General features: G+C 44.4%; 1 protein-coding gene across 12 annotated transcripts in view; it reads left to right on the top strand.

The window, feature by feature from the left end:
* The first annotated feature begins 316 nt into the window (after window positions 1–316).
* The window catches only part of VPS13D (vacuolar protein sorting 13 homolog D), a 253,994-nt gene continuing 226,452 nt past the window's right edge, over window positions 317–27,858 (top strand). For 3 of the 12 annotated variants that reach the window (XM_082416954.1, XM_082416955.1, XM_082416946.1), the window contains exons 1-9: window positions 319–7,376; window positions 10,934–11,106; window positions 16,840–16,917; window positions 18,930–19,120; window positions 19,218–19,298; window positions 22,447–22,563; window positions 25,314–25,418; window positions 26,619–26,789; window positions 27,206–27,306. In XM_082416954.1, coding sequence (XP_082273080.1) covers window positions 11,010–11,106; window positions 16,840–16,917; window positions 18,930–19,120; window positions 19,218–19,298; window positions 22,447–22,563; window positions 25,314–25,418; window positions 26,619–26,789; window positions 27,206–27,306 — 941 coding nt within the window. In that variant the 5' untranslated portion in view covers window positions 319–7,376; window positions 10,934–11,009. The other 9 variants (XM_082416950.1, XM_082416945.1, XM_082416948.1 and 6 more) reach the window with 8 other exon arrangements.

Genomic DNA, 27,858 nt, shown 5'->3' with positions numbered 1-27,858 from the left:
GATTCACAGAGGCTCTCAGGGCTCCTCTCGCTCCCCCTGTGGGCAGCGTTTGACCCACGTGACCAGCCCCCTCCCTGAAACACGTTCCTCATCTGCCTCCAGGAGCACACACACACCCCTGGCTCTCCCGCCGGCTCGTCTTGGGGGCTCCTTCTGCCTCCTTTGCTTCTCCCTCCTCATCTCGGCGCTTGGGCATCTTCTCCACCTCCCACACCCTCCCCTGCAAGTCCCATCCAGCTTCATGGCTTTAAGTACCACAAATGCATCCTGCCGGCTCCCAGTGTTTGAATGGGTAAGTATTTACTGCGCTCCTACTTCACGGCAGGCACTGCTCTAGGTGTTGGGATACAGCAACGACTAAAACAAATGGGTGGGAAGAGAGACAATAAGAAAACACACAGGGCTTCCCTGGTGGCGCAGTGGTTGAGAATCTGCCTGCCAATGCAGGGAACGTGGGTTCGAGCCCTGGTCTGGGAAGATCCCACATGCCGCGGAGCAACTAGGCCCGTGAGCCACAATTACTGAGCCTGCGCATCTGGAGCCTGTGCTCCGCAACAAGAGAGGCCGCGATAATGAGAGGCCCGCGCACCGCGATGAAGAGTGGCCCCCACTTGCCGCAACTAGAGAAAGCCCTCGCACAGAAACGAAGACCCAACACAGCCATAAATAAATAAATAAATAAATAAATAAATAAACCCAAAGTTTAAAAAAAAAAAAAAGAAAACACACAAACGGCTTAGAGCAGATGGTACAAGTATTAGATTAGGGGTATTACATGCTTCTTAATAGCATCTAATCTACTTTTTCTTTGCACCAGTCAGCATCCCAGGATAGAGCTCTCATTCCCGCTCATGTGTACGGGGTACTGCTCTTAAGAACAGTATACCTAACTCACTAATTATGGCTGGGCCATGATTAATGGGTGGTAGTATTTTCTAAAAATGGATTCACGCACACATCCAAGCCGCATTAAAATTTCAACTTAGAGTTTCTACAAAGTCTGTCTCCTTTCTGTATGAAGAAAATGAAGCTGGCCACAGAGAACGGAAGGATTGGAGTATCCCCCTCCTGGATCAGGACATCAGGGACGGGACCAGAGAGGTGACTTGGAGAAGAGGCCTGACGAATGGAGGGAGGGCCGGAGCACGACCTGGGGCTAGGACAGGGCACAGTGAGAGGGAAAGAGAGGGGCCAGGTCTAAAGGGCTTCCCCTGTCCGGCTAAGGTGGGCAGTGGGCGAAGGGACTCACTGAACACTTGCAGCTACCTAGAGGTGGCGCTAGATCTCACAGGTTAAGGGCTCACTCCCACAAGACTGCCTTCATTTCACACACCAATCACAGGTCCAGGTGTCACCTGTGCTTCTGACAGACCTCTTATACGACAACCAACTTGGGTTTCATTACTTTGCTAAAGCAGTTCATAGAACTCAAGAAAACAATTTACTTGTTAGGCTACCAGCTTATTACAAAGGATACAGCTCAGATTCAGGAAGAGCCAGACAGAAGAGATGCAAAGGGCAACGTTTACGTGAGAAGGGGCCGGGGCTTCCATGCTCTTTCTGGGTGCACCACCCTCCCAGCACATCCACTTGTTCAGCAACCTGGACGCTTTCTGAACCCCGTCCTTCTGGGGTTTTAGGGAGGCTTCATTAATAGGCATGCTTGATTGAATCACCGGCCATTGGTGATTGATTCAACCTCCAGCCCCTCTTCCCAACCCAGAGGTAAGGGGTTGAGGTGGAAAGTTCCAACCCTCTAATCACGTGGTTCATTCCCCTGGCAACCAGCCCCCATCCTTAGGGGCTTTCCAAAAGCCACCTATTAACATAAACTTAGGTGTGACTGAAAGGGGTTTGATATGAATAATAAGACACTGGTTTTGCCTTTATGGCTCTGGAGCTATTTCAGAAATGAGGACCCAAGAACAAATATTTGAACAAAAGATGTTCCATTGCTCTCTTCACTTGGGAAATTCCAAAGATTTTTTTAAGAGTTGTGAGCCAGGAATGGAGGATGAAGATCAAATATGTATTTCTTATTATAAATCACAATATCACAGTGGGTAAATTTGGAGTAACTGAAGGCAGCCACCTGCCTGATGGGTTAACCAGTCAAATGGGCCAGTTGAACTCTCCTGCTTCTTTCTTTTCTTTAACTGAGACAGAACAAGTGGTTTCAGTAAGGTAGGCCAGCACAGATGGGAGCAAGCGACTTTAGGATTCCTTTTCATCTAGTCTGCATTCAGGCATCATCGTTATGGGGCACCCTGATGGATTAGCACAGAAGTCAAGAGTTGTGGACCTTAACGTCCACCTTTCCAGGTGTGAATCCTGGCTCCACCACTTCCTGTTTGTGTGACCTCAAGCAAGTTAATGACCTTCTCTGCGCCTCACTCTCCTTATCTCTAAAATGAGGTGAAAATATTACGTCCCTCAGAGTAAGGGATTAATACATGAACTACTATCTATGAAATACTTGGAATTGTGCCTGGCACATAGTAAGTGCTCAGTAAATATTAGTGGCTATTTTTGTGTGTTGGGGGTGGTGGTCCTGGGGATGCAACAGAATGCCAGCTGGAGCTGGCATGCTAGGAGGGGCTGTGTAAAAAAATATGTGTAGGCTATGCCAGTGGTGAGTGCTAAGAAGAAAAATAAAGCAACGTAAGGGGACAGACAGGAGTGGGGGTATTGCTAGTTTGCAAGGGGAGTTCAGGAAGCCTTCTCTGAGGAGCTGGTATTTGAGTAGAGGCCTTGGTAAAGGGAGGGTGGGACAGCCTTGGAACCCCGGGGACAGGACATGAGGTCAGGAGGGTGGCTTCAGAAGCCAGGGGAAGGATGTTGGGTTTTATTTCCCACATCATGGGAGAGATCTGAGCATTGCCTGCTCTAAGAGTTGGGAAACCGAGCTTCGGTTATTTTATCTCCATAATTGCTCCGGGAGATAGGCAAGGTACCCATTATCCCTGCCATGCAGAGGAGGGCAGGACCGGCTGGGCTTGATACTCATCTAAGGAGTTGAGTTGGGTGGACAGTCTGTTTACTGTGGGAGGCTCCTGATAACCAGCTCTGAAGAATTTTCTCTCTCTCTGAGGACTTCTCTGCTCCACCTGGAGCTCTATATTCAGAAACCAGGAACCAGGGCAGCATCTGGAAAGCTGGGAGTTTGCTCAGGGCAAACCTAAAGGTTAAGAGTCCTGGGATTGTACCTTAGCTCCACCCATAACCTGCTGTGTGAAGTTGGAGCAGCCACTGTCCCTCTCTGGAGCTCAGAATCCCTCTGTAAGATGATGGGGCTGAGCCCTGAGCTATGGTCTGTCCTTTGTCCTTCTTCTTCCCACAGAGTGACAGTACCACCCCTGCCCAGGCTGTCTGCATTTTCACAAGAGACTCCGGACCTGCACTGTCAAATACAAATACTGAATTTTGAAGACTTAGGACAAAACATATATAGAATAGCTCAGTAATAATTTTTATTCTGATTACATGTTGAAATGATACCATTTTGGAGATGTTAGGGTAAATAAAATATTAACACTAATTTCACCTGTTTCTTTTCACTTTTCTTAGTGTGGCTGCTAGAAAATTTAGAATTCTGTGTGTGGCTTGCATTATATTTCTATTGGACAGTGCTGCTCTGGAAACTTTTGGATCTGATTAAATTAATTCATATTTAAAATTATAGCTCCCTCTCCCCTAAGATGCCTACCTCTCCCATGGGACTCTTACAGTACTTACCACCTTCTCAGATATTGTATAATTTACATATGTTATATTTATTGCTCACCGTCTGCTCCTCTTGCTAGAATGCAAACTCCAATAGGGCATTTTTATAGACAAAAATATGTCTGTTTTGCTCAGTGATGTAGCCCCAAGTGCTTAGAAGAGTGCCAAGCGTATAGGAGGTGCTCAATAAATGGTGAAAGAATAAACGAATGAATGTAAGCCTAGGGAGGATGGGGGTTCCACCATTGCCAATTCTTCCATTTTTTTTTTCTAGAGAAGCTCCAAATATAGATTTTCACAAGTGATCTCCAGCTTTTAAAATGTAACTTAACTTCAATTATTTTAAGGCTTTGTGTGGGCCAAAAGGAACATTTCTCCAGCAGTTTTGGCTGACTGTCTGCAGCCACTCTGGTCTAGATGATCTGAAGGCCGGGTAGGGAGGGGCCTGATATTGGGGAGTACTGAGCAGGGCCCCTCACATCTGCCTGCCCCAGAAAGCCTGGCCCTTCTGGGCCAACATACATCTCAGAGTCTAGTGTGGATGGTAATTAAGGACATCCCTCATCTCCTGCAGCCCCTCACCTGTCATGTGTCAGAAACTTGCAGCTTTGGGGGCCACAGCATGGGTGGGGAACCATGGGAGGACCTTCCCTGTGGCCAACACAACCCCTTTCCCTCTGCCAGGACAACATTTGACCTCTCTGTTCCCTGTTTTCTCCATAACAAGTATAAATTTTGCTCTAATAATTGAAGCTCAGGGCAGTGGGCTGGTGCAGGAAGGGCTGGGGCCATTACGGAGAGGGACTGAGGCTCACAGCAGAGTCTGGCATTGTCCTATGGTCTCTCTGCATGACTTTAAGTTCCTTCCCCTTCCTAGTCCTCAGTTTCCCCTTCTGTACAATGAAGGCTTTGGACCAGCTCTGCATTTCCAAACCCATCACCTGGGGAGCTGGGTCCCCCTGCAGACTCCCTGAACTTGAACCCTTGGGGGTCAGTTCTTCCCATTGAGGCCTCCATCTAAAACTGTACACTCCTCCTTCCTACCTTGCTTCCCTGCGTTATTTCTCTCTTTAGTGCCCATCACCATCCTGTTCACTCTATATCTTATGCTGACTTTGTTTGTTCTCCGTCTCTCCTCCCTTGCTGGTATGTAAGCCCCAGGAGGGCGGAGATCTTTTAAATATCAGCTTTATTGAGGAATAATTAACAGAAAACACAATTTCCCAATTTTAAGTGCACACGTCAATGAACTTTGACAACTGTATACAGCCTCATGACCATCACAACAATCAAGATACAGAACAGCTCCATCACCCTGAAAAGTTCCCTCCTGTCCCTTCCTAGTCAATCCCCTCCCTCCACCCCTGTCCCCTGGCCACCACTGATCTGCTTGTGCCGTTCTAGTTTAGAATAGCATAGAAATGAAATCATTACGGTACATGGCCTTGCGTGGTCTGGCTTTTTTCACAAAGCTAATACTTTTGAGGTTCCTCCAAGATAGTATCTGTATCGGCCGTTTGCTCCTTTTTACTGCTGAGTAGTATTCCACTGCATGGGTCCATTGCAATCTCTTTTCTTCTTTTATAAACATTTAAAATATTTATTTATTTATTTTGGCTGCACTGGGCCTTAGTTGCAGCATGTGGGATCTTTGTTGTGGCATGTGGGATGTTTAGTTGCGGCATGCGGACTCTTAGTTGAGGCCTGCGGACTTCTTAGTTGCGGCACGCATGCAGGCTCTAGTTCCCTGATCAGGGATTGACCCAGACTCCCTGCACTGGGGCGTGGAGTCTTACCCAGTGGACCACCAGGGAAGTCCCTGCAATCTCTTCATCCATTCTTCTGTTGATGGATATTTTGATTACTTCCTGTTTGGGGCTATGATGATTAAGGCTGCTATGAATATTTGTGTATAAGTCTTTGCATGCACATGTGCTTTCATTTCTCTTGCGTAAATACCTGGGAGTGGGATGGCTGTGCGGTAAACGTATGTTAAGATTGATAAGGAACTGAGGCCCAAAGACTCTCAGTGATACTGGTTGAAGGAATGGCACCCTGGCATCTGCATTTTAAATAAACTCCCCAGGTACAGTCAGGTGTCTCTGTGTTGGAAGATCTGGACCCTGAGCTCCTTCAGCTCTGATGGCTGCCTTCCCTTCTGCCTTCTGTGGAGTCTAGGGTTTTACACCCAAACCTCAGCTTCTGGGGGGACCCAGTGTTGAGATTCTGATGGGTTGACCCCCACCTCGGAGAAACTCAGGCCTTGCTTGGGAGTGAGTCAGCCCACAAGCACCTTCATTAGCTTAGCATCATGAGGGCTGATAACTGTCATGGTAAATAGATACTCTTGCAACCTTGCCAGCCTGCGTCCTGAATCTTCTGACTTTTTATGAGCCTGAGATGTTCTTCCTGCCTTTCTGCTGATAATCCAAGATGAGGCGTTCATTTGTTCATTCTTTCATAGCATTGGGCCTTTTCTGTGCTAGGCCATGTCTAGGTACTGAGGAAACATTTGTGAAAAAGATATAATTTCTGCTGTCAGTAAACTTTCAGAGTGACGAAAGATAACATAGGTATAAACAAATAAGATAATCTCATCTCAGGCAACATTAAGTTCTGTTAAGATAATATAACAGGGTAATTGATGAGGGGAACTTCAGATAGGGCAGCAGGGAAATCCTCTCTGAGATGGAATATTTGAAGCAAGGAGTGGCCTATATGATTATCCAGAGCTGCCCTGTAGTCATACAAGTCTATTGAGCACTTGAAATGTAGCTAGTTTGTATTACGATGTGCAATAGTGTAAAATACACACCAGATTTAAAAAACTAATATAAAAAACCCCAAAATATCTTATTAATAATTTTTTTCTGTTGGTTACAGGTTGAGATGATAATATTTAGAACATATTGGATTAAATAAAATACATTATTAATTTCACCTTTTTGTTTTTCCTGTAAAAAACGTACCGACTAAATAAACGTACTATGTAGCTTGCGTTATATTCCCATTGGACAGCAGTTAGGGTAAAAGCATCCTAAGTAGAGAGATGCAAATGCAAAAGTCCCGGGGTAGGAACTGAAGGATGCTGGGACAGAGTGGGCCCGGGAAAGAGTGGCAGAAATGGGAATGGAACAAATTCAGCAGGATCTTGGTGTCGGCTCTCTGAGGAGGTGGGTTTTAATGTAAGTATAATGGGGAAGAGGTTTTAACCAGGGAAGTGGCATTATATGAATTATGTTTTAAGACTCCTGCGGCTGATAAGTGGCGAACAGATTGCGGGCGGGTCGTCGTAGAAGGAAGAATCCTGGGTTCCAATACTTCTGAGCCAATATATCCTATATATTATCCTTTCCCCGGACTCGGTTTACCCCCGCGCTGTAAAATGGAGGGGCTGTTTGGGCCTTTCTACCGCTTCAGCCCCAGCACCTGCGAGCCCTGGAGGGGCGGGCAGCCCTGCAGGAGCGGCCGCGGGCGCCAGGGGGCGCCTCCTCGATGACTCGGCGCTCGGCTGGCCAGGCGCCGGCGCGTCGCCCGCTCGATTGGTCGGGTCGGGGCGGGTCTGAGCGCCGCGGGCCAGCGCCATTGAGGAGCGGCGGAGAGGAAGCGCCGCGCAGTGCCTGGCTGGGGCGGGCGGCACGGGACACCGACAGGTACGGGCCGAGGCGGGGCGGCGCCGGGCGGCGAGCAGGGCCGGGGGCCGCAGGGCGGGCGTGGACCTGCGGTCGGCCGCTCCGGCTCCGCTTCAGACCTGGAGGCCCCGGCCCGCCCGGGCGGAGCGCTGCGCTGGAAGCGCGGGGACCCCGGCGTCCGGCCCTCCGGCTGTCTGAGCTCTTCGGGGGATCCCTGGGGCGTCCGAGCCCCAGACGGCCCCGAGCGCCCCGCCCTCACCGGGACCCTCGAGTCCGAGGCCCTGCGGGCGCCCGAGCCACACGCTCGGGCGTTCTGAGCTTCCCGGTACTTCGGCGTCCGTATGCTGGGGAGTCTGAACCCCCGCCGGACCCGCACCCTTTCCCGGGTCGGGGCAGCCTGGTGCCCTGGGATCGAGGGGGTGTCAGGCCGCGTCTCCCCGCCGGAGCCTCGGTCTCCACGCGGGAGCCCAGGGTGTGAGCCCCCCTGCCTTATGCCCAAGAACATGGCTCCAGTCAGGGCTCCAGAGGGTCTTAACCACCCCCTTCTCCAGCCTTCTGGGGTCACGTTCTGGGATGGGGATATCAGGCCTCAAACCTCTCTTTACCCCTCGGCCCCTGGGGTCACGCCCTGGCTGAGCCCCTCCTTCCGGGGCTGGGACGCGCGGCTCCGTTCCCTTCAGGCTCTATCTGGGAGGTGGGGTCTCCGGCCCCTGGAGCCGGGCGTAGGGTTCTGAGAGCAGAGGGGCGGCAGACGGGCTGGAGGAGCCTCGTCTCCTGGGCAGTCTCCTTCCTGCGGGGCCCCCGTCCCTCTCCGGCCTCCGATGTCCGAGCTCCCAGGGCCGGCAGCCCTCAGCCCCGCCGCCTCCGCTCCCGCGTCCTGTTGCCAGCCCTTCCTACTCAGGGCTCCAGGGCTCCAGCCGCTCCTCGAGGGAGGGGCCTGGCTCAAGGTCATGGCCGGCTGTCTGCCCACCGGTAGGCTGAGCACTGATCCCCAGTGTCACCTGCCCCACCGATTAGGGTAGGCTAGGTGGGGTTAGTACCAGGCCTAGAAACCCTGATGGACCAGAGTATAAAAACACTTTGGGATTCTGGCCAGTCTGGCGGCCCTTCCTGACACCGGATTCCTTAACGGAATCCTTGAAGTGGCCTCAAACCTGGTCTAGATGCTTAGCAGAGCTAATGGATGCCGTCTAGCTTGGGCCTCAATGTACTGCACAGGGCGTTTTATAGTGTTTCTCACCCCATCTTCTCTTAATCTGTGCTTTGCATTCGTCCACCTTCAGGGGAGGTAGGGTAGGGCCAGATCTTGTGTACAAACTGACAGTTGTTTCCCTTTATAAGGAGAGCACTTGTAGGTGGCACCAGAGAGAGTTTGTTGGCATTTAGGACCAGAATCAGTGGCAGTAACTTCAAAAGTAAAGAGTGTTCCAACTTTGGCTCTTTGCTTAAGTGTGTTTGGACTCTACATAGTAAGACTAGGTTAGTCAGGTTCATGTTTTGTTTTTGTAGGTTTACTCATTTAAAGTTATAGAAAGAAGTGTTTCCTTTACTCAGGCTGTTAAACATTTCTTATTTTAAGAAATTTGTTCTTGTAATCTCGTCTTTAAATAAGTGTACAGAGTAATTTTAGCAGATTCCTAATTTTACATAACAATGTAGCTTTAAAAAAGATCTTTGGAAAGAAATTAGTATTTTTCCAAATGCTGTTTATTTTCTTATATGTTTTTACTGTCATTGTTGACAAATAAAAGTTAATCTTCTCTGGAAATGCAAGACACTATTGACAAATAAAAACAGATTTTCCCTGGAGGTTAACTCTTGTAGAGCATTGTGTTTTGGGGTTTTTGGTGAGTGGAGGCCTCTCAGTTGGGATAAGAGTATCTCCTGGCACTAAGGTGAATAACTGGAGGTGGGGCAAAGTGCTTGGAAAGGATCCCGAAAGGGCTGGTTCCAAGTGGGATGCCTGCCACAGCAAACCTGGAGTGTCAGGCTTGGTGGGCTGGTGTCCGACATGCTTGGCTCAGAGCAAGATTTGGAGCCCACGGTTCTACCTAGGATCTACTAGCTGAGCAATCTTGAAACCCATTTAAACTTTTGTGTCTCAAGTTCCCTCATGTTAACTTTACGGAATACTAAAAATAATCTCTGTTTTGTAATGCTAATAAACAGCAGTTATTGTAATGACAGCAGTAAATCAGCACTGACTGTAAATACTGCAGCTGGAACCAGAGGATTTCTGGTGTCTGCAGTTACTGACTAAGGGGGTCCCTTGTATCAGCACTGTCTGGTGTCCAGGTACCAGCAATGCAGCTCCAGGACAGTTAAGAAGAGCGATAAACCACTGTCGTCTCCCTTCCATTTGTATCATTTTATGAATGAGCCTGATGAACAGGTTTGCAAAACTGATTTCGGGAAGGCTTAAAGAGGATCGGTGCAGAATATGAAGTTCACTGATGCAGTCTCTTAGGCCATTTTTGCCTTAATCTAGGACAGGGTTTCTCAGCCTTGGTACTGTTGGCATTTGGGGCTGGATAATTCATTGCTGCGGGGGGCTATCTCGTGCATTGTAGGAAGTTTCGCAGCCTCCATGGTCTCTTCTCACAAGGTACCAGTAGCAATCCCCCCAGTCGTGATATTCAAAAATGTCTCTAGACATTGCCATATCACATCTGGAAGAGAACCTCTCACCAGGACAGTCTGGTCCCCAGGTCAGTCACCAAAAGCAAGCAGTTAAACGGTCAGTTACATCGAAAAGATACACAACTTTGAATTGTAGGTAATTTTTGGTAAATTTATGAGTGACTATCCCTTGCAGCTGCATCAAAATGCAGATGTATTGGTTTGGCCCTCCATTTACTAGTGGGGGCATCTTACAGTGCTTTTCATCCCATCTTTCTTTCTTTTTTTTTTTTTTTAAATTGAAGTATAGTTGATTTACAATATTGTGGTAGTTTCAGGTATACAGCAAAGTGATTCAGTTATATATATTTCAGATTATTTTCTATTATAGATTATTGCACAATATTGAATATTCTTCCCTGTGTTATGCAGTAAACCCTTGTTGCTTATCTATTTTATATATAGTAGTGTGTCTGTTAATCCCATACTCCTAATTTATCCCTCCCCTCTTCCCCCTGTAGTAACCATAAGTTTGTTTTCTATGTCTGTGAGTCTTTTTCTCTTTTGTATGTAGATTCATTTGTATTATTTTTCAGATTTCACATATAAATGATATCATATAATATTTGTCTTTCTCTGTCTGACTTCACTTAGTTTGATAGTCTCTAGGTCCATGCATGTTGCTGCAAATAATATTTCCTTCTTTTTTTATGGCTGAGTAGTATTCCATTATATATATATACACCACAACTTCTTTATCCAGTCATCTGTTGATGGACACTTAGGGTGCTTGCATGTCTTGGCTATTGTAAATAGTGGTGCAGTGAACATTGGTCACCCCATCTTTACTTAAATCTGTGCTTTGCATCCAGCCACCTTCAGGGCAGGTAGAGTAGGATATCAGCTTGGAAAAACTGTCTGGTTTTTCTGTTCATTTCCTTTTTTTTTTTCTTTCATAGATTCTTCTGTGACCATGAGAGAGAGAAATAAAGAATGATCCATGAGTTTTAAACACCTTGTCTTGAGGATACAGTCATGTTGGAAGGTCTTGTAGCCTGGGTTCTCAATACCTATCTGGGGAAATATGTCAATAACCTGAACACTGATCAGCTGTCCGTTGCGCTTCTGAAAGGTGAGTACGTGTATCTCTTTTTGGTGAAGTATGCTTTGCAGATAGCATTTCTATTTTTTATGTTCTTTTTGTTGTATTGAGAATAATAAACCCCGATGGACAGATGGCTTTGTATTAAATATGTGTAAAAGGAAATAATGTTCTTCCATATGCCACTGATTATTATTACAGGGTAACTTAAGTATATAGCTGGATTGTTGTAGATTTTAGGGGACTGTTAAATATTAAAAGGAAAATTTAAAAAAAGACCATGCTACTGGTGACTGTGCTTTACCCCAGTTAATTTTTTAGTTTTATGAAGCTTTGTGGAGGCAGCCAGGATGTAGTGACAATGGCATTGGCTTCGGCTTCAAATCCTGCTGTGTTACTTGTTAGCTACCTGAACAAGTCACTGAAATTCTGAGCCTCAGTTTCTTTAGAAAAACAGGGTAATGTACCTTTACAGCATTGCTAAAAGGATCAAGTGGAGTGACCATTGAAACGCCTATCCTGCTGGTGTGTAATAGACACCCAGTAGAAGTTTTAAAATACGTTACTGTGGGGTCTTCCAACAGAATTTCTGAGTTCTTGTCTTGCTGAGTAGTAATGTACCTAAAGCTTGAGACATTTTAGCCTTTACAGGTCTATACTGTGTAAATGCAGCCCAGTGGTTTGATGTGGGGATTGGAAAGCAGCTTTCTTCTCCTTCTCCTTGTTTTAATTTAAGTTCTGTTTGCTCAACTCAAAATGGAACCCTTTAACAAATCTAGAGAAAGAAGATAAAGTCAGTTTGCAAACATGTAGAATCATAGAAAGAGGAAAGGAGGCCCCAGATATTGTGAAAACCTCCTGGGCTTCCTGGGAGTATAAGTTTTGGCAAGTGGACCAGGGCAGGTTAGTGGGGCTAGCAGTGATCCAGATGTGTGTATAGTCTGAGCACAGGGTGTGGTGATTTTCTCTTCCCAGGAGCAGCGTTCTCCGGGGTTTCCTGACCCACCTAAACCAGGAGAGTGATCGCGGCAGCAATAGGCGGTGGCGAGCTAGCACGGTTGCACCTCCCCGCTCCCTTCCTTTCTTCGGAAACAGAAGTGGGTTCTTTCCTGTTCTTCGGCTTTTCCTTCTGCCCTTTCCTAGAAGGGAGCTGCTTAGTGGAAAGTGAAAGTGACCAGTTGTCAGGGCGGGTCTGTGTTTAAAGTACAACAGTAGTGTCACGTTCACCTCTTTGGTCACTTATTGAAGTTCTCAGACACACTGTGAAGCTAACCAGGTTGTACAGGGCAGGTAACAGGGCCTAGAAGGAGCAACATTGTTACTAGCAACAACATTGCTAATAACAGAGCTGGCTTTCTCAAGAGTGGTATGGTAAGAAGAAGGATCTTTGCTAAAGAAACGAGTAAATAGAAATTTGTGGTACCTGATAAATCATGGAGTCTATACTAATAATAGATTTCTAATCTCAGCAATTTTAGACAGAACATATCTTGTAAGGACAACTGTGTGTATCTCTGAAGCTTTCTACTGCTTTGCTGTGCTTATCTCTTCTTACAAATTATTCTCTATGGCTTTTAATGAACCTGTGGAATTTGAGGAATGTTTCTCTGCAGACTAGAAAAATGCTTTTTCTTTCAAAACTTGTGTCAGTTAGGTACTCTGTCCTTATGGCGCCAAAGCACACCATGACGCTTGGCCAGAAAAGTTTTAGAGCATTGCAATGCACTGAGAGAATGGCTTTGCAAAGGAGTTGACACTTTTTGTTGACCTTGATGACATAGTTAAGCGGTGTTTGGGGGCAGAGGGTACTAGATAGGAATAAGAATGTTATTTCAGTCTGTCTGCATATATTTACAGATGCTTTGGAAGATGCAAAGGAGACTGAAATAGTGGTCAAGGGTATGGATTTTGTAGCCAGACTGGGTTTGAATCCCAGTTCCGCCATTTACCAGTAACTTGGGCAAATTACTCAAATTCTTTTTTCTTCTTCTGACGGTTTTATTGAGATATAATTGCTATAGAGCACTGTGTAAGTTTAAGGCGTACAGCGTAATGGTTTGACTGACATCCATCATGAAATGATCATCACAGTAAGTTTAGTGAACATCCATCATCTCATACAGATACAAAATTAAAGAAATAGAAAAAACATTTTTTCTTGTGATGAGAACTCTTAGGATTTACTCTCAACTTTCATATATAACATATATGTTAACTGTATTTATCATGTTGTACATTACATCCTTAGTACTAAATTACTCAAATTCTACTAAGAATTAAATAGAAAATTAAATATTAAGATTGCTTTAGTCTCCCTTTCTGCAAATTGGAGGTAATAGTAACTATCTCATAAGGTTCTAAGAACTAAACACATGAATGTGGGTTCAAAGAGCTTAGAACTGTTCTGGGTCCTCAGTCAGTGTTATCATCATCATATGATCATCAACGTATGATTAACTGGTGGGTTGGACTTCAAGGGTAGATTGTGCACACGTGCTAAAAGCAATAAAAATGCAAAGTAGCATATGAGTAGTGGAAGGACAGAGATAGCACTTGTATAACATTTCATTTGTTCAGTCATTTGACAAACTTTCACTGAGCACCTGCTTTGGGTAAGACTCTGTGTTATGGAACGATACAAAAAGGGGAGACAGTAGAAAATACTTAGAGCTCAGGCATAGGGTCTAACCCTGGTTTCACCACTTAACAGCTGTTTGTGACTGTGAGCAAGTTACGTAAGCCTCCTCTTCATCCCCTCTCCCTCTTGCCGCCAGAGATCACACAGGTCTGGTATGAACTCTAGTACTACCACTGACCAGCTCTATGATTTTTAAGCAGACTGCTTGTCCTCTAAGCCTCATTTTTCTTATCTTAAAAATGAAGACAATAATAGTATTTCCTCATATTTTTGTGAGGATCAAATGAAGAAGTGCATATGAAATGCTTGGGACATAGTAAGATCTCACTGAATGATAGCCATTCTCATCTTCCACCTCCTCCGCCTCCTCCCCCCTCCTCCTCCTCCTCCTCATCATCATCGTCATCATCATCCCAGCTCCACCTCTATAATCCCTGCCCTCAGAGAGCCATTAACCGGTCCTGGAGACAGAAATAAGTGTACAGTAATACAAGGCAGTATGTATTACGTTGTTATACTAGAGATACAGGCATAATGCAGTGGGAGGGGAACCATTCATCCTGTCTGGAGGACCCTGAGAAAGCTATTCGGGGAGTGGCTTTTGAGTGGGTCTTAGCAGGATCTTGATAGATGGCCCAGGCTGGGTGACCACATTCCAGGCAGAATGAGGCGTGTGAGCAGAGGCAGAAGGCTGGAACCTGCAGGGTGTCTTTGGGGTGGTTTGGGGCCAGAAGATAGAGGCTGCCAGTGCTGAGTCAAGGAGTCTGAACTCTGGGCCGTGGGCGTACATTTAGATTCCCCCTCCTTTTTTTTTTAACAAGCTCTGAACCTCAGGTTGGCCCTTTAAATGAGGTTGGCTTCCCTAGAGCTGAGGGAAGAGGATTGAGTAGTCATTAGGTATTACTCTAAATTCACCCCAGCTAGTGACTAGATTTCTTGTTAATCTGAGGTGAGGAATTTTTGGATGAGAGAGCCATCCATAAATAAGTCTGCAAATTATCTGTCTGGAAATCAACAAACATTATTATCTATAAGGTGCTCACCTATGCTGGGTGCTTTGTGGCCTGGTCCCTTGGAGGGACCTTCTCCAGCAGGGCCAGTTGTGGGTACATATGAGTGGGTGGGGAAGTAGGAAGCCTTTGATCTGTGTTTTGCCTGATTACCTTTTTTAAAAAAATATTTATTTATTTTTATTTATTATTTATTTTTGGCTGTGCTGGGTCTTAGTTGCGGCACACGGGATCTTTTTTATTTTCAGTTGCGGCATGTGGACTTCTTAGTTGTGGCATGAGGACTCTTAGTTGCGGCATGCATGCGGGATCTAGTTCCCCGACCAGAGATCAAACCCGGGCCCCCTGCATTGGGAGCGCGGAGTCTTACCCACTGGGCCACCAGGGAAGTCCCCGATTCCCTTGTTTTTGACTTGCTATAGGCTGCCATTTCTCCTCATTCTTTCCTGTGTGTCCTCTCCTTTCTAGACCACCTCCTTTGCTGTCTGTGCTTCAGCTTCTTTAATTTTTCATTGCATGGATTGCCTGCAGTTCTTTCCACTTCTCCACTCTGTACAGCAGCCATGGAAACCTGGGGCCGTCTGCCTTTGTGACAGATTTGGGTATTGAAAAATAGGGCGAATGATTCAGATTGCACATGTTGCTCTTCAGAAGGAGAAGAAGTTATATGCTTTCCTCCCTTTAAGTCAGTTTCAACTGATAAGGAATGTGTCTCATGTTTTTTCCCCCTTATGCTCATTTTCTCCCCAAGTGTGGATATAGGGTTGTTTCTGGGCTCTCTGGGATTATTAACTTCTCCTTTTGGTTAGTCTCAAGGTAAGTGGAGCCCCATGTGAATAAGTGTTCTTGCAAAAGTTCTGAAAAATAAGTTGGGTGCATTTGCTCAGAATCCGCCAGAATGCTAGCTTTGAATACTTCTTTAGATGCCAGTGACGCACAAGTCTTAATCATTCAAAGGGGAAAATAATTAAGTTTCTTGTATTAGTGTGTCTTTGGAGGAAAAGACTTGCTTTCCTTTCTTCTGGGTTCTCTTACCAGTTAATGGTTGCTGCGTGGTTGTTGTCTTGCGAATACATTTCAGACAGATTTAAGTGACTCAGAAATTGACTTGTGTTGCACAAATGAGCAACTTTATAAAACGGCTGTTTCCCCAGCGCTTTGAAGATGGGGACCCTGCCTGCCTTTGTTTTTATTCCCAGTGGCCAGCACAGTGCCTTAGGCGCAGGAGAGGGATCAGTATGTACTGGGTTGGCCAAAAAGTGCATTTGGGTTTTTCCATAAAAACCCGAATGCACTTTTTGGCCAACCCAGTATGTGTAAAGGGTTGATTTCAATAGCTGGGAGAGAGAGAGATCTAGCTGCACCCTTGTGACTAATCCTTCAGTCTGCTTTGGAGACATCTTGTGCTTTTGGATTTAAGTAATTATAGAAACTGGGTCTGAAAAGGACCTTCAGCGGTGGTCCTGTTCATGCCTTTGCTCTTCTGACTGGTTATTACACCTGTGAGTGAGGGTGCAGAGGAGAACCTGCAGAGATGGTCTCTGCAGAGGAGAGAGTATAAATTCCTCTTGATGACCAACTTTATTGAACTCTCAGGGGCTCTCTGAGGTGGTATGGAATACACCCATTTTCGGGGAAGGGGAGGGTGGTGGGTAAGGAGAGCTTGTTAAAAATTGCAAATTTCTGCTTTAGACCCAGGAGCCTGCATTTCATCCTAGGTGATTCAGATGTTAATGGTCCTCCGGTGGAATAGTAGCCTAAACTAGGGGTCTGTAAACCGGCCAACTGGCCAGATCCCCCTGCTAGCTGAGAATGGCTTTTCCATTTTTAAAGGCTTGTAAAGAAACAAAACAAAACAAAACAAAAGGAGAATACACAGTAGACACTGTGAGTCCTGAGATATTCACTATCTGGCTCATTAGAGTTAGATCCCTGCCCAAATCCTTCATCTGCTGGTAAGCTGGGCTGGTCAGGAAATTAGTACAGAGAATGCACATTGGTATAGATAGCCTGGGCCTAGATGTGAAACTCTCCCTTTACCCTTCATTGATTTGCACACAACAAGCAACTACTGCATTTGTTGGATGAACATGTTATGGTGTTTTTATTTTTTAGGTGCTGTTGAATTAGAAAACTTGCCTTTAAAGAAAGATGCCTTGAAAGAACTGGAATTACCATTTGAAGTCAAAGCTGGTACGTGGAACAAGGGAGTGGGAGGCAGTTTTGAGTCTTATATCGATTGGGACGTGAAAACTGAGAGCCCTTGAGTTTGGCTCTGTTGGACCAGGAAGAGGCAGGGTAGGAAGGGTAGAGTTTAGATCAGTCTTCAGGTGTGGTCTCTAGGCCACTAATATCAGGATGATCTTGGGGGTGGTGGCGGGGAGGTCAGGTGGCCCCCAGACTTACTGACTCAGAGTCTCTGAGGGAATGTTGTTGAACCTGCATCTTTAATAAGCACCCCGGGTGATTCTTATGTTTACTAAAGTCTGAGAACTTCCATCCTAGATACAGGGGGTTCCTATTTTCAGAGAATTCATTGTACATATTACTAAGAGACAGTTTACTCTATTGAATGAAAGGTGGGCTCTGGAACAGTATGCTTGGGTTTCTATTCCATATCTGCCATTTTCTGGCTGTGTGACCTTGGGGAGGTTCCCTCACCACTCTGTGTGTGCATCTTCATCTTAAGATGGGATAATACTAGTACCTATATCATAGGTTTGTGGAGAGGAATACCTGAGTTAATGCATTAAAATGACTCAGTCGATGTTTGCAATTATTATCGGAGTCTTGCAGTTACTAGATTTGGTAAGGAAACGAGAATTATCACAGAATAAAAATATTCTTTATTAAGTGACCACTTATAAAATTAGTCCCTCTTTAGACGCTGCTCGTCATTGAGCAAGCCTGTTGATATCAGTCAGTCTTTCCCTTATTTTGAGGGTACTTATATTACAATAAAGTGCAAGTGCAATTACAATGCAAATCAGTTGGCTAGGTGAAATAAAATAGAAATCTTGCAAGAGATTTAGGCCTTCTTGAAGTCAATTCAAGTCATAGGTGAACTGCCAGAATCGTAAGCAAAGGCACTAAGTTAGAATCTGAAAGAAACTCTCAGGAATGATGAAACGGTGGATACTTCCAAGAGAGTTCTTATTTGACTATCAAAGGATTAAGAGAGGCTCTTAGGGAAAATTGATGTTTTCTAATATTTCGGCAAAAGTGACCCTTTTTATGCTTGTTCTGCAAAAATAAAATGTAACAGAAGTTATATTTTGCTGTCATATAAGTGTCCTCCCAATTAATTTAGGTTAGAATTGCAACTGTGCACTAATTATTGTTAAAATTCTTTGTTGTGAAAATTGGTGTATGGTTTCAGTTATAATATAAATTTTATTAAATGTAAAAAACTTAATTCCATTTTTCTGAAGTCAAAATTAAAATATTTTTTCATTATTTGTTGTAAGATTTCTTCATCTGTTACTGGATTACACAGTTGATCATTTGGTGTTAATGATACTCTGTTATCTTAAATATAACAGATCGATCCTGCTCGAATTCTAGATCTTAGACAGTAATGATAACAGTCTGATAACGTGTTGCTTTCAGAGGTAGACTGTTAGTTGGGCTGTGTGGATCTTTGAGAAATGGTAGAACTTGGGAAATAAGTGTCACAATTCTACCGGGCCATTTAGCTTTCCCATCAGCCCGAGTTCTCATGAAGAATCGGAATTCTTTCTCGATAGAGTACCACTGCAACGTGACCTGTGTTTCGGTTGCTGTGCTCAAGATTTGACGTATTGCTAAGTCTGCTGACTCCCAATAAGTACCTATCAACCAGCTAATTAATAATGAACAGGAGATGAGTTGTGTGCCCAAGGGCTAGTACAGGTGCCATGGGAAGAAAGACACCCCAGGGGAGTTTAAGATGTAGTCCTGTTGGGGAAGAGGTATTTTCCAGAGGGAGATGTTGCATTAGATATGAAAAAGTTACACTGACCTTTTTCCGTCTTCTGCTTTATTATGCCTCGTTGTTACAGATCTCAGCCCACTAATGTTTGTTTCACATGTACGAAAACTTGCTGCTTGTTTTCTTAAATTAAAAAGTAAATGGTAATAATACTCCTTAAAGAAAACTAGAAGAATACAGAAAAATAGAATTTAAAAATGTGTGCAGACAGTTAACAAGACTTTCCTTTTCCCAGGCTTAATTGGGAAGGTAACCCTTCAGATTCCCTTCTATCGCCCCCATGTGGACCCTTGGGTGATCTCCATCTCCAGCCTTCACTTAATTGGAGCCCCTGAAAAAATACAGGATTTCAATGATGAAAAGGAGAAGCTGTTGGAAAGGGAACGCAAGAAAGCTCTCCTGCAAGCCCTGGAGGAAAAGTGGAAGGCAAGGCAGAAATCCTTTTGGCCATGAGAGCGGTGGTCGTGAGACTTGAAATGAGCAAAGCACTAGATTCTGCTAACACCGGCTCTTTCCTTTGTAGAACGAACGCCAGCAGAAAGGGGAGTCCTACTGGTATTCAGTTACTGCCTCGGTAGTTACGAGAATTGTGGAGAATATTGAAGTAAGTCCTAATGGCTTTTATAAAGTATGAACACAGAAGGGATCGCTCAGGCTTAAGTGCATTTCACGTCCGTGGTTGCTGTTTCCTGTGGGTTTAACTGATAGCAGGGTGTCTTCGGAGAGCGCTGATTGCTCACGCGTGCCTTTTCATAGGCGGTGCCAGAGGGAAAACCTGAACAGCGAGTCCAGCTCTGGGCAGACACAGGTTTTTCTTGCTTCAGTTAGTGTGAGTAGGAGTTTTCATTTCATTGACATTTCACTTCATTTTCTTTTTGAATATTGGCACCCTACTTGCTGAAGGATTTACCTCCCAAGAAGCCAGGTCACCTGAGTCTTCATGACTAAATCACTTAATCTCTTAGTCTCAGTTTCTTCATCTGTACAGTGAGAGGGGTTGGATGTGGTTTCCAGTTGATTCCGTAGCGCACTGTGAACAGCCCAGTGAGGTATTTACTCTCACTGATGTGTCTGGAGGCAGTTTGATGAGTTTCAGTGCTAGGGCTGTTGGCCCTATTTTCTGCTTTAATTATTGTTTTGTTTGTCCTCAAAAACTAGAGCAGGGTTCACACTAATTTTCAGTGTGTCGTAAGTGTTAGCCCATACTTTTTACCTCCAGGGTTTTCTTGCAGTACCAAAGTGACACAGGCCACATGTTTTTTTTTTTTTTTATAAATTTACTTATTTATATATTTTTGGCTGTATGGGGTCTCCGTTGCTGCGCGCGGGCTTTTTTTCTAGTTGTGGCGAGAGGGGGCTACTCTTCGTTGCGGTGCGCGGGCTTCTCATTGTGGTGGCTTCTCTTGTTGCGGAGCACAGGCTCTAGGCACACGGGCTCAGTAGTTGTGGCTCGTGGGCTCTAGAGCGCAGTCTCAGGAGTTGTGGCGCACGGGCTTAGTTGCTCCGCGGCATGTGGGATCTTCCCGGACCAGGGCTTGAACCCGTGTCCCCTGCATTGGCAGGCGGATTCTTAACCACTGCGCCACCAGGGAAGCCCAGGCCACGTGTTTTTAATGTGTCCCACTTCCCCCCAAAATACAGCCTGAGGCTGGATTCATAACTTTGGTAACATTGGGGGAAAAGATCAGTACATTTGAGGTGACTGCTTTGAATTCTTTTCCAGGCAGTTATTTATTTATTTATTTATTTTAGGTGTCATTGATTTTTTTTTTAAATTCCTCATTATTTTTATTTTTAATAATAGCTTTATTGAGATTAAGTTCACATACCATAAAGTTCACACTTTTAAAGTGTACAATCTAGTGTTTTTGGTATATTTACAAAGTTGGGCATCGATCACCACTGTCTTAATTCCAGAACCTTTTCATCATACCCAACTAGTAGCCACTTCCAATTCCCCTCTCCCTCCAGCCCCCTACAACCACTAATCTACTTTGTGGATTTGCCTAGTCTGGACATTTCATATCAGTGGGGCTGTACTGGCCTTTTAGCATGCTTTCAAGGTTCATCCATGTTGTGGCATGTATCAGGACTTTATTCTTTTTATGACTGAATAATATATTCCATTGGATGGATTGCCAAAGATAAACAAAGCTGGAGTGAAGTTAAAGTGGTGAAAGCAGACTTTCTTCAGTGACTCCTGACAGCAGGGGAAGGAGCAGAGCTCCATTCCAGTTTGTACAGAGGTGACCAGGCCTTTTAAAGGGAAAAGGGAGGTGGGGTGGGGGTGGGGAGAGGGCTCAGGTGAAAAATTACAAAGGGTTGGTCAGTGTGGATATGATTAGGCCAGCTGTGTCTGCTAGCTGGGCTTCTGTCCTCCCAGAGAGAGGGGAGACAGAGGCCCCGTCCTTCCTGGTGATTACATTTCCAGGGAGCGACTTTTAGGTCCTTGAGTTGTAGGAGACACATCACATAGGGACAGAAAAAGCGTTCGCAGTCGGAAGCCCTTTTTGGTAAATGCTCTAAGAAGGGGGGCGGGTGTGCTCTTGTCAGGCGTCGGCTAGAACACACAGCCCTGAGCTTTTCTAGACAGGAGCTCAGGAAGGGGATGGAATGTCCTGGGGACTCAGCCTTAGGCTGCTAGAAGTCTACGTTAAAATTTGGTCAGGTCTCTTAGTGTAGGCGTTTGAATGGAGTGCTCATACTTAGAGTTTTTGCAGTTCTCAGGATAGACCACATTTTGTTTATCCGTTTGTCAGTTGATGGACATTTGGGTTGTTTCCACTTTTTGACTATAAGGAATATTGCTGCTATAAACAGTCATGTGTATGGTTTTGTGTGAACGTATGTTTTCAGTTCTCTTGAGTATATACCTAAGAGTGGAATTGTTGAGTCATATGGTAACTATATGTTAATTTTTTTGAGGAACTGTTTTACAGTTTCACCAGTAATGTGTGAACATTTCAATTTTTCCACATCCCGATCAGTATTTGTTATTGTCTGTCTTTTAATAACGGCCACATTAGTGGGTATGAAGTGAAATCTCAGTGTGGTTTTGATTTGCGTTTCCTTAATGGTTAATGTTGTAGAGCATCTTTTCATGTGCTTATTGGCCATTTGTATATCTTTTGGAGAAATGTCTGTCCAAATCCCTTTTCCATTTAAAAAATGTATTTATTTATTTTTAACTATTGAGTTGTAAGAGTTTTTTTTATATATCCTGGATTTTAGTCCCTTATCATCAGATATATGATTTGCAAATATTTTCTCACGTTCTATGGGTTGTCTTTTCACTTTCTGTTATTATTTTTTAATTCATTGAAGCAGAGTGCTTTTTCTGTAGCCACACTATAGGGGCAAGGGGAAATAAATAAGGTCAAAACGGAAATGCCCTGCTGGTGTTCCTGTGTCCAGGTTTGAGGACACAGAGGCAAGATTAAGATGTCATAAGAGAGGGAGGGCCAGTTATCTAGATACAATGGTACTACTTTATTTCAGTGTTTAAGGTGTTTTCTGAAACGATTTGATGAAAGTATTGTAACTCTCTTCTTGAGAAGGCACTGATCACAAAGAAGTGTCATTCATGTCCAGTTTGTGATTATAACTCTCTTAGGAACTTAGATTATTGGGTGTGTGTGTGACATCAGCTATGCGTTTGTGTAAAATGCCTGCTGTGGTTTACTTAAGTAAACTCCTGCCTATGGTATTCTACCTGCAGCAGTTGTCTAAATGTGTTTTTTTCCCCGCTGCAGTTAAAAATTCAAGATGTCCATTTGCGCTTTGAAGATGGTATTACCAATCCTTCCCATCCTTTTGCGTTTGGCGTCTGCATTAAGAATGTGTCCATGCAGAATGCTGTGAATGAGCCTGTAAGTATGAAATACGACTGCAAACCGGGAAGAAAGCACTCGGTCTGGAGCATTTAGGGCTCTGCCTTGTGTCCTTTTGTGTTAGGTAAATGAGATCACGAGCTTCTTCTCCATGTTCTTTGGAGGGTGTGGATGTCTCTTGTCTCATTTGCTGAAATAGGGAAACAGTTAATTTCTTCTGACCTGTTCTTATTTCATTCATCCATTAAACGTTGGCACATTTTGTACACGAAGAAACTGAGGTGCAGAAAGGATCTTATCTTTGATTTTCTTCTTACATCACATGCACTCTCGGGGTACACTCATTCTGTTTCATAGTTTCAGCAGCCACCTGGGAATATTTGTCGATGGCGCTCGCATCTGGAAGGGCCATTCTCCACCCCTCTTCTGACCTTCAGATTCAAGGTCTCGAACTACCTATGGGACGCCTCTGTGGTATTTAGGCTCGTTATAATCAAAATGATCCCATTATATTCCACCTGCCCATTTCACTCCCCTGAAACCAACTGTTTTCCTTTATTCTCTAACATGTTACTGAATGTTACAAACACACATATGAAAACTGACATCGTTAGAGCCCTTTTATGTGCCAGGCACTGTTCTTAGTGCTTTACATGATGTACCTCATTGAATTCTCAGTAACTTCCACCACCGTCATCCTTGTACTAGAGCCGAGGACGCTGAAGAGCAGAAGAATGAGTGAGTGGTGGAGTCGGGTCTTGACCCACTGAACCCAGGTGGACCGGCTGTAGATCAGGGGTTGGCAGATTGTGGCCTGGGGGCCAAATCTGCCCCGCCTGTTTTTGTAAATTAAGATTTAGTGGATCACTGCCAGGCCCGTTCACTTACATGTTGTTTAGGCTGCTTTTGTGCTGCAGTGGCAGAGCTGAGTAGCTGCAGCAGAGAACGAATGGCCCCCAAAGCCTAAATATTTGCTGTCTGGCCCTTTACAGAACAGGTTTGCCAACCCTGCTTCAGAGCACGTGTTCTTACCCACGACGCTAGTCCCTAGAAGCCTGCGCTCATCCCTTCACTTCTTATTCCTCACTTTCCATATCCATTTGGTCACAACGTCCTGCCAGTTTTTCCCACAAAATGTCTCAAATGTGGCTCTTACGCTTATCCTCACTGCGACTGTCTGAGTTCAGGATCCTGCCAGCTTCTGCCTTGCTCAGTAAAATCCTGAATTCCGTGACCTCCTTGCTTCCGTCCTAGGCTCTTGATTCGTTCTGTGCCAGTGCTTCTCATCCTTTCCCACGTCACAGCACACGGAGAAGGATGATGGTATTTGTATAGGACACTGGGGCAAATGGATGTGGCTGCTTGGGGCTGGAGGTGCTTAGCTCAGAGTCACCAAATGCAGTGGACCCTCGAACAACACGGGTTTGAACTGTGCAGGTCCACTTAGACGCAGATTTCTTTCACTAAATACATACCACAGTATTACACGATCCTTGGATGTAGTACCTCGAATACGGACGGCTGACTATAAAGTTACACGTAGATTTTCCACTTCGCGGAGGGTCGGCGCCCCTAACTCCCACGTTCAAGGGTCACTGTATTCCTAAAATGTAACTCGATCCTATAAACTTGCTCATTATCTTGACACACTCATGACTCCGTAGGGGGAAGCTCCACTTAGCACTGTTGCTAGAGTTCTGTTTCTAAAACCCATCCCGGATCCTGGTGTGCATGCCTGCATCAAAACCCTCAGTGGCTCCAAGTCCCTTCAAGTATGACATCCAAACTCCTTAATATGACAGACTTCTTTTTTTTTTTTTAATTATTAGCACCTTTAATTATTATTTATTTATTTATTTATTTATTTTGGCTGTGTTGGGTCTTTGTTTCTGTGTGAGGGCTTTCTCCAGTTGCGGCGAGTGGGGGCCACTCTTCATCGCGGTGCGTGGGCCTCTCACTATCGCGGCCTCTCTTGTTGCGGAGCACAGGCTCCAGACGCTCAGGCTCAGTAGTTGTGGCTTACGGGCCCAGTTGCTCCGCAGCATGTGGGATCTTCCCAGACCAGGGCTCGAACCCGTGTCCCCTGCATTAGCAGGCAGATTCTCAACCACTGCGCCACCAGGGAAGCCCAATATGACAGACTTCTTACTGTATTTGTTTCCTAGGGCTATGAAATTTTAATTTGATTACATCTGCAAAGACCCTATTTCCAAGTAAGGTCCCATTCACAGGTTCTGGGGCGACATGAATTTTGGGGGGTGCGGGGGGGACTGTTCAACCTAGTACACCTAGTAACGTTCCAGCCTACTTTTCTCAACACTTAACTAGCTCCTCACTTCAAATGTGTTACCATACACGTGAGCCGATACTGCCCCATCCCTCAGCACAGTGCCCCAGTTACACAGATGTGCTCGCCGTCCTCTGCAGCTGTCAGGTCTTTTGTGTCATTGGCCCCACTCCTTGAAATGTGTCCCGGTCCCTCCCTCCCACCCTTTGTCTGAAACGTACACATCTTTTGATATTCATCTGCACAGTGACATTTTCCCTTTGTTTGCTTATGGCATCTCATATATTCTTCCTCTGCTTCCCTCTGCTTAATTAAAATTATTTGCATGTTTGTATTTCCAGTTAGTTAGATTCTGAACTCTGTAACCATGTTTTCATTCAGTTTTGTATCCTCAGCACCATGCAAAGTGCCCGGTGCATGATTCTTCACAAATGGCCTGTTGAATGAGTGGATAAATTTGTGAATAAAGAATCATCTTGTTTTCTTCCCTGTCTTCCCTCAGGTACAGAAATTAATGCGGAAAAAGCAGTTAGATGTGGCAGAGTTTAGCATCTATTGGGATGTCGATTGCACTTTATTGGGGGATTTGCCTCAGGTGGAGTTACAGGTATGATTGTGGCAGGGCTTTGTTATAACAGCACGGCAGTAAAGTGGTGTAGGATCGTTGCCACATAAGGTTTTGTTCTCTGCATCTCTGTTCCCATTTCCACCCCCTCTCCCTGCATAGGCGTTCGCCCTCGAGTATGTATGCTTGAGGTACTTGCTATGTCTGTAACTCTGAACAATATATAGGGATTTGTGTATGTTTTACATTTATAGCGTATTATTGTTTTCTTTTATCACTTAAATCTCTGTTTTTAAGATTGATCAGTATTGCTGCTTATACTTCTGATTCATTGCTTCTGACTATTACATGGTATTCCACTGCAAGCACTTGACATATTAGCATTCTCCACTCTCTTAGCCCCCAGTGTACTAAGCGTCCAGATTTTTAATGAATGAAGCACCAGATCTGGTTCTTAAAGAAGAGCTTTCTTACAACATTTTATGTTGAAATTTCACCTTCGGTGGCATTCCTTTAAGAAATACTTAGAAAGTCATTATAAATCATTGGCTATAAAGTATTACTGTTTGTGAAGGATATTTAAAAAAACTCAGTTTAATCTTTTTGTAAAGAAATTGTCGGTGGTTTAAGTGAAATGGAGGAAAAGGACTCGTATTTCCCTCAACCACGGTTATCTTTGGCTTGCATGCTATTGTGCAGAATGGTTTTTGTTTTGCTCATTTGATTAAATAAATGCAGTGCATCCATACAGTAGAAGAGAATGCAACTATAAAAATAAAGGCAAAGATCTTTATGATGAATACGTAATAGTCTCTAAGATACAGTATTAAGTTTAAAAACCAAGATAAAAGAGCATATACACTATTTGTGTAAGAATGGTTTAAAAAACCAGAAAATTAACATTTGGCTGACTACGTACAGAATGCTTTTGGTGGAGTACGTAAGAAACTGGTGTCATTGGTTGCCTGTGAGTAGGGTAACTGGGTGGCTGGAGGATGGGAGTAGGAAGGAGAGATTGCACTTTTTTTGCCTTTTAAATTTTAAACCACGTGAATGTATTACCTAATGTATTACCTGTAAGAAACATAAATAAAAATTTTAAAATGCTAGAGAGCTTTAGATTCCCAGTTTTATCCTGCTTTTGGTTTCTGATATAATATGCTGTAGATTAGACAGCATTCCAACAGGTGACTTGATCCTGAAAACATTTGCTATGATGACAGCCATTCTTGTGACACTCAGGAGGCCATGGACAAGAGCAAGGAGAGTCGAAACCATCACTACATCTTGGAGCCTGTGTGCGCGTCTGCTCTTCTGAAGAGAAACTGCTCTAAAGAGCCTCTGAGGTCTCGGCACACTCCCCGTATTGAATGTGATATTCATCTGGAGACCATTCCCTTGAAACTCTCTCAGGTTCCCTGTTTCTCCCTGTAACTATTGGACTGGTAACTGGGGTGAAGGAGGCGTGTTGATAGAAGGGTCTGGATACTTCGAGGTCCCCTCGTGGGAAAGGAAGTGTGCATGAGACCAGGCTGTGGTGGGTGCAGAAGCCACTGTCTTTATACAGTCGTATTGGGTGGGTCTCAGGTTAGTTTTGATTTGATATTTTAAGTGCTGAACAAAGAGTACAAGAGAGACAGTAAATTTACGTACTTTACTGACTGTTCAGAGAGACGTGACACGTGGTGCTGGAGTTTAGTCTTGCAGTTTGCACTGGATTTCAGCTCAGTGGGTTGACTAATATGACTTGTTCCTGTGACGTATATGTCTTAACTGAGCAAAAGAAACAAACCAATTCTAACCTAGTGTCTCTTAACCTCTAATAAAAGTTGCAATACCGGCAAATCATGGAATTCCTCAAGGAGCTGGAACGAAAGGAGAGGCAGTTGAAGTTCCGAAAATGGAAACCCAAAGTGGCCGTATCTGAGAAGTAAGGCTTGTCAATTAAGTGTTGTGTCTGAAATGCATTTTCTAGCATGTTCTTTTTTTGTACCTAGATCAGAAATATGCCTCACTGTCTTTTACACATGGTTGGAGATAAAAGTACAGTCGACTTTTCTGGGCTTTAAAATGCCATTTCTGTTGTTCATCATCATTGACATGCTACTGTATATCTCTTTGGTGTCGCGGGTTTACTCTTAGGTCGAGTGTAGTGGAATTCAGAAGGTTCTCTCAGCCTCATTTAGTAAGGAGACTGGCGTTGCTCTGGTGGGCTCTGATTGTGTGGTAAATACTTTGCAGCACTCTTGAACCTACTTCCCTGTGTCTTTTCTCCTAAGTTGTTTGGTCAGCATTTATATAGTACACTTGATAACATCTGTAGCAAAAATAAATCTTTTTTATGTGGATGTGCTAAACTTGACGAGTCAATATATTAAAACTTTTTTTAGATGCTGTGTATTTCCAGTCTTTCTTGAAATATTCCATTTAAAATCTTTAATAGTCAAATCCTTGCTGATTATCTTATGATGGTATTTACTGT

The sequence above is a fragment of the Balaenoptera physalus genome, assembly GCF_965194825.1.
Source record: "Balaenoptera physalus genome assembly, chromosome: 1".
In the NCBI taxonomy this organism is placed as follows: domain Eukaryota; kingdom Metazoa; phylum Chordata; class Mammalia; order Artiodactyla; family Balaenopteridae; genus Balaenoptera; species Balaenoptera physalus.
This window is presented reverse-complemented; position numbering and strand designations above follow the sequence as displayed.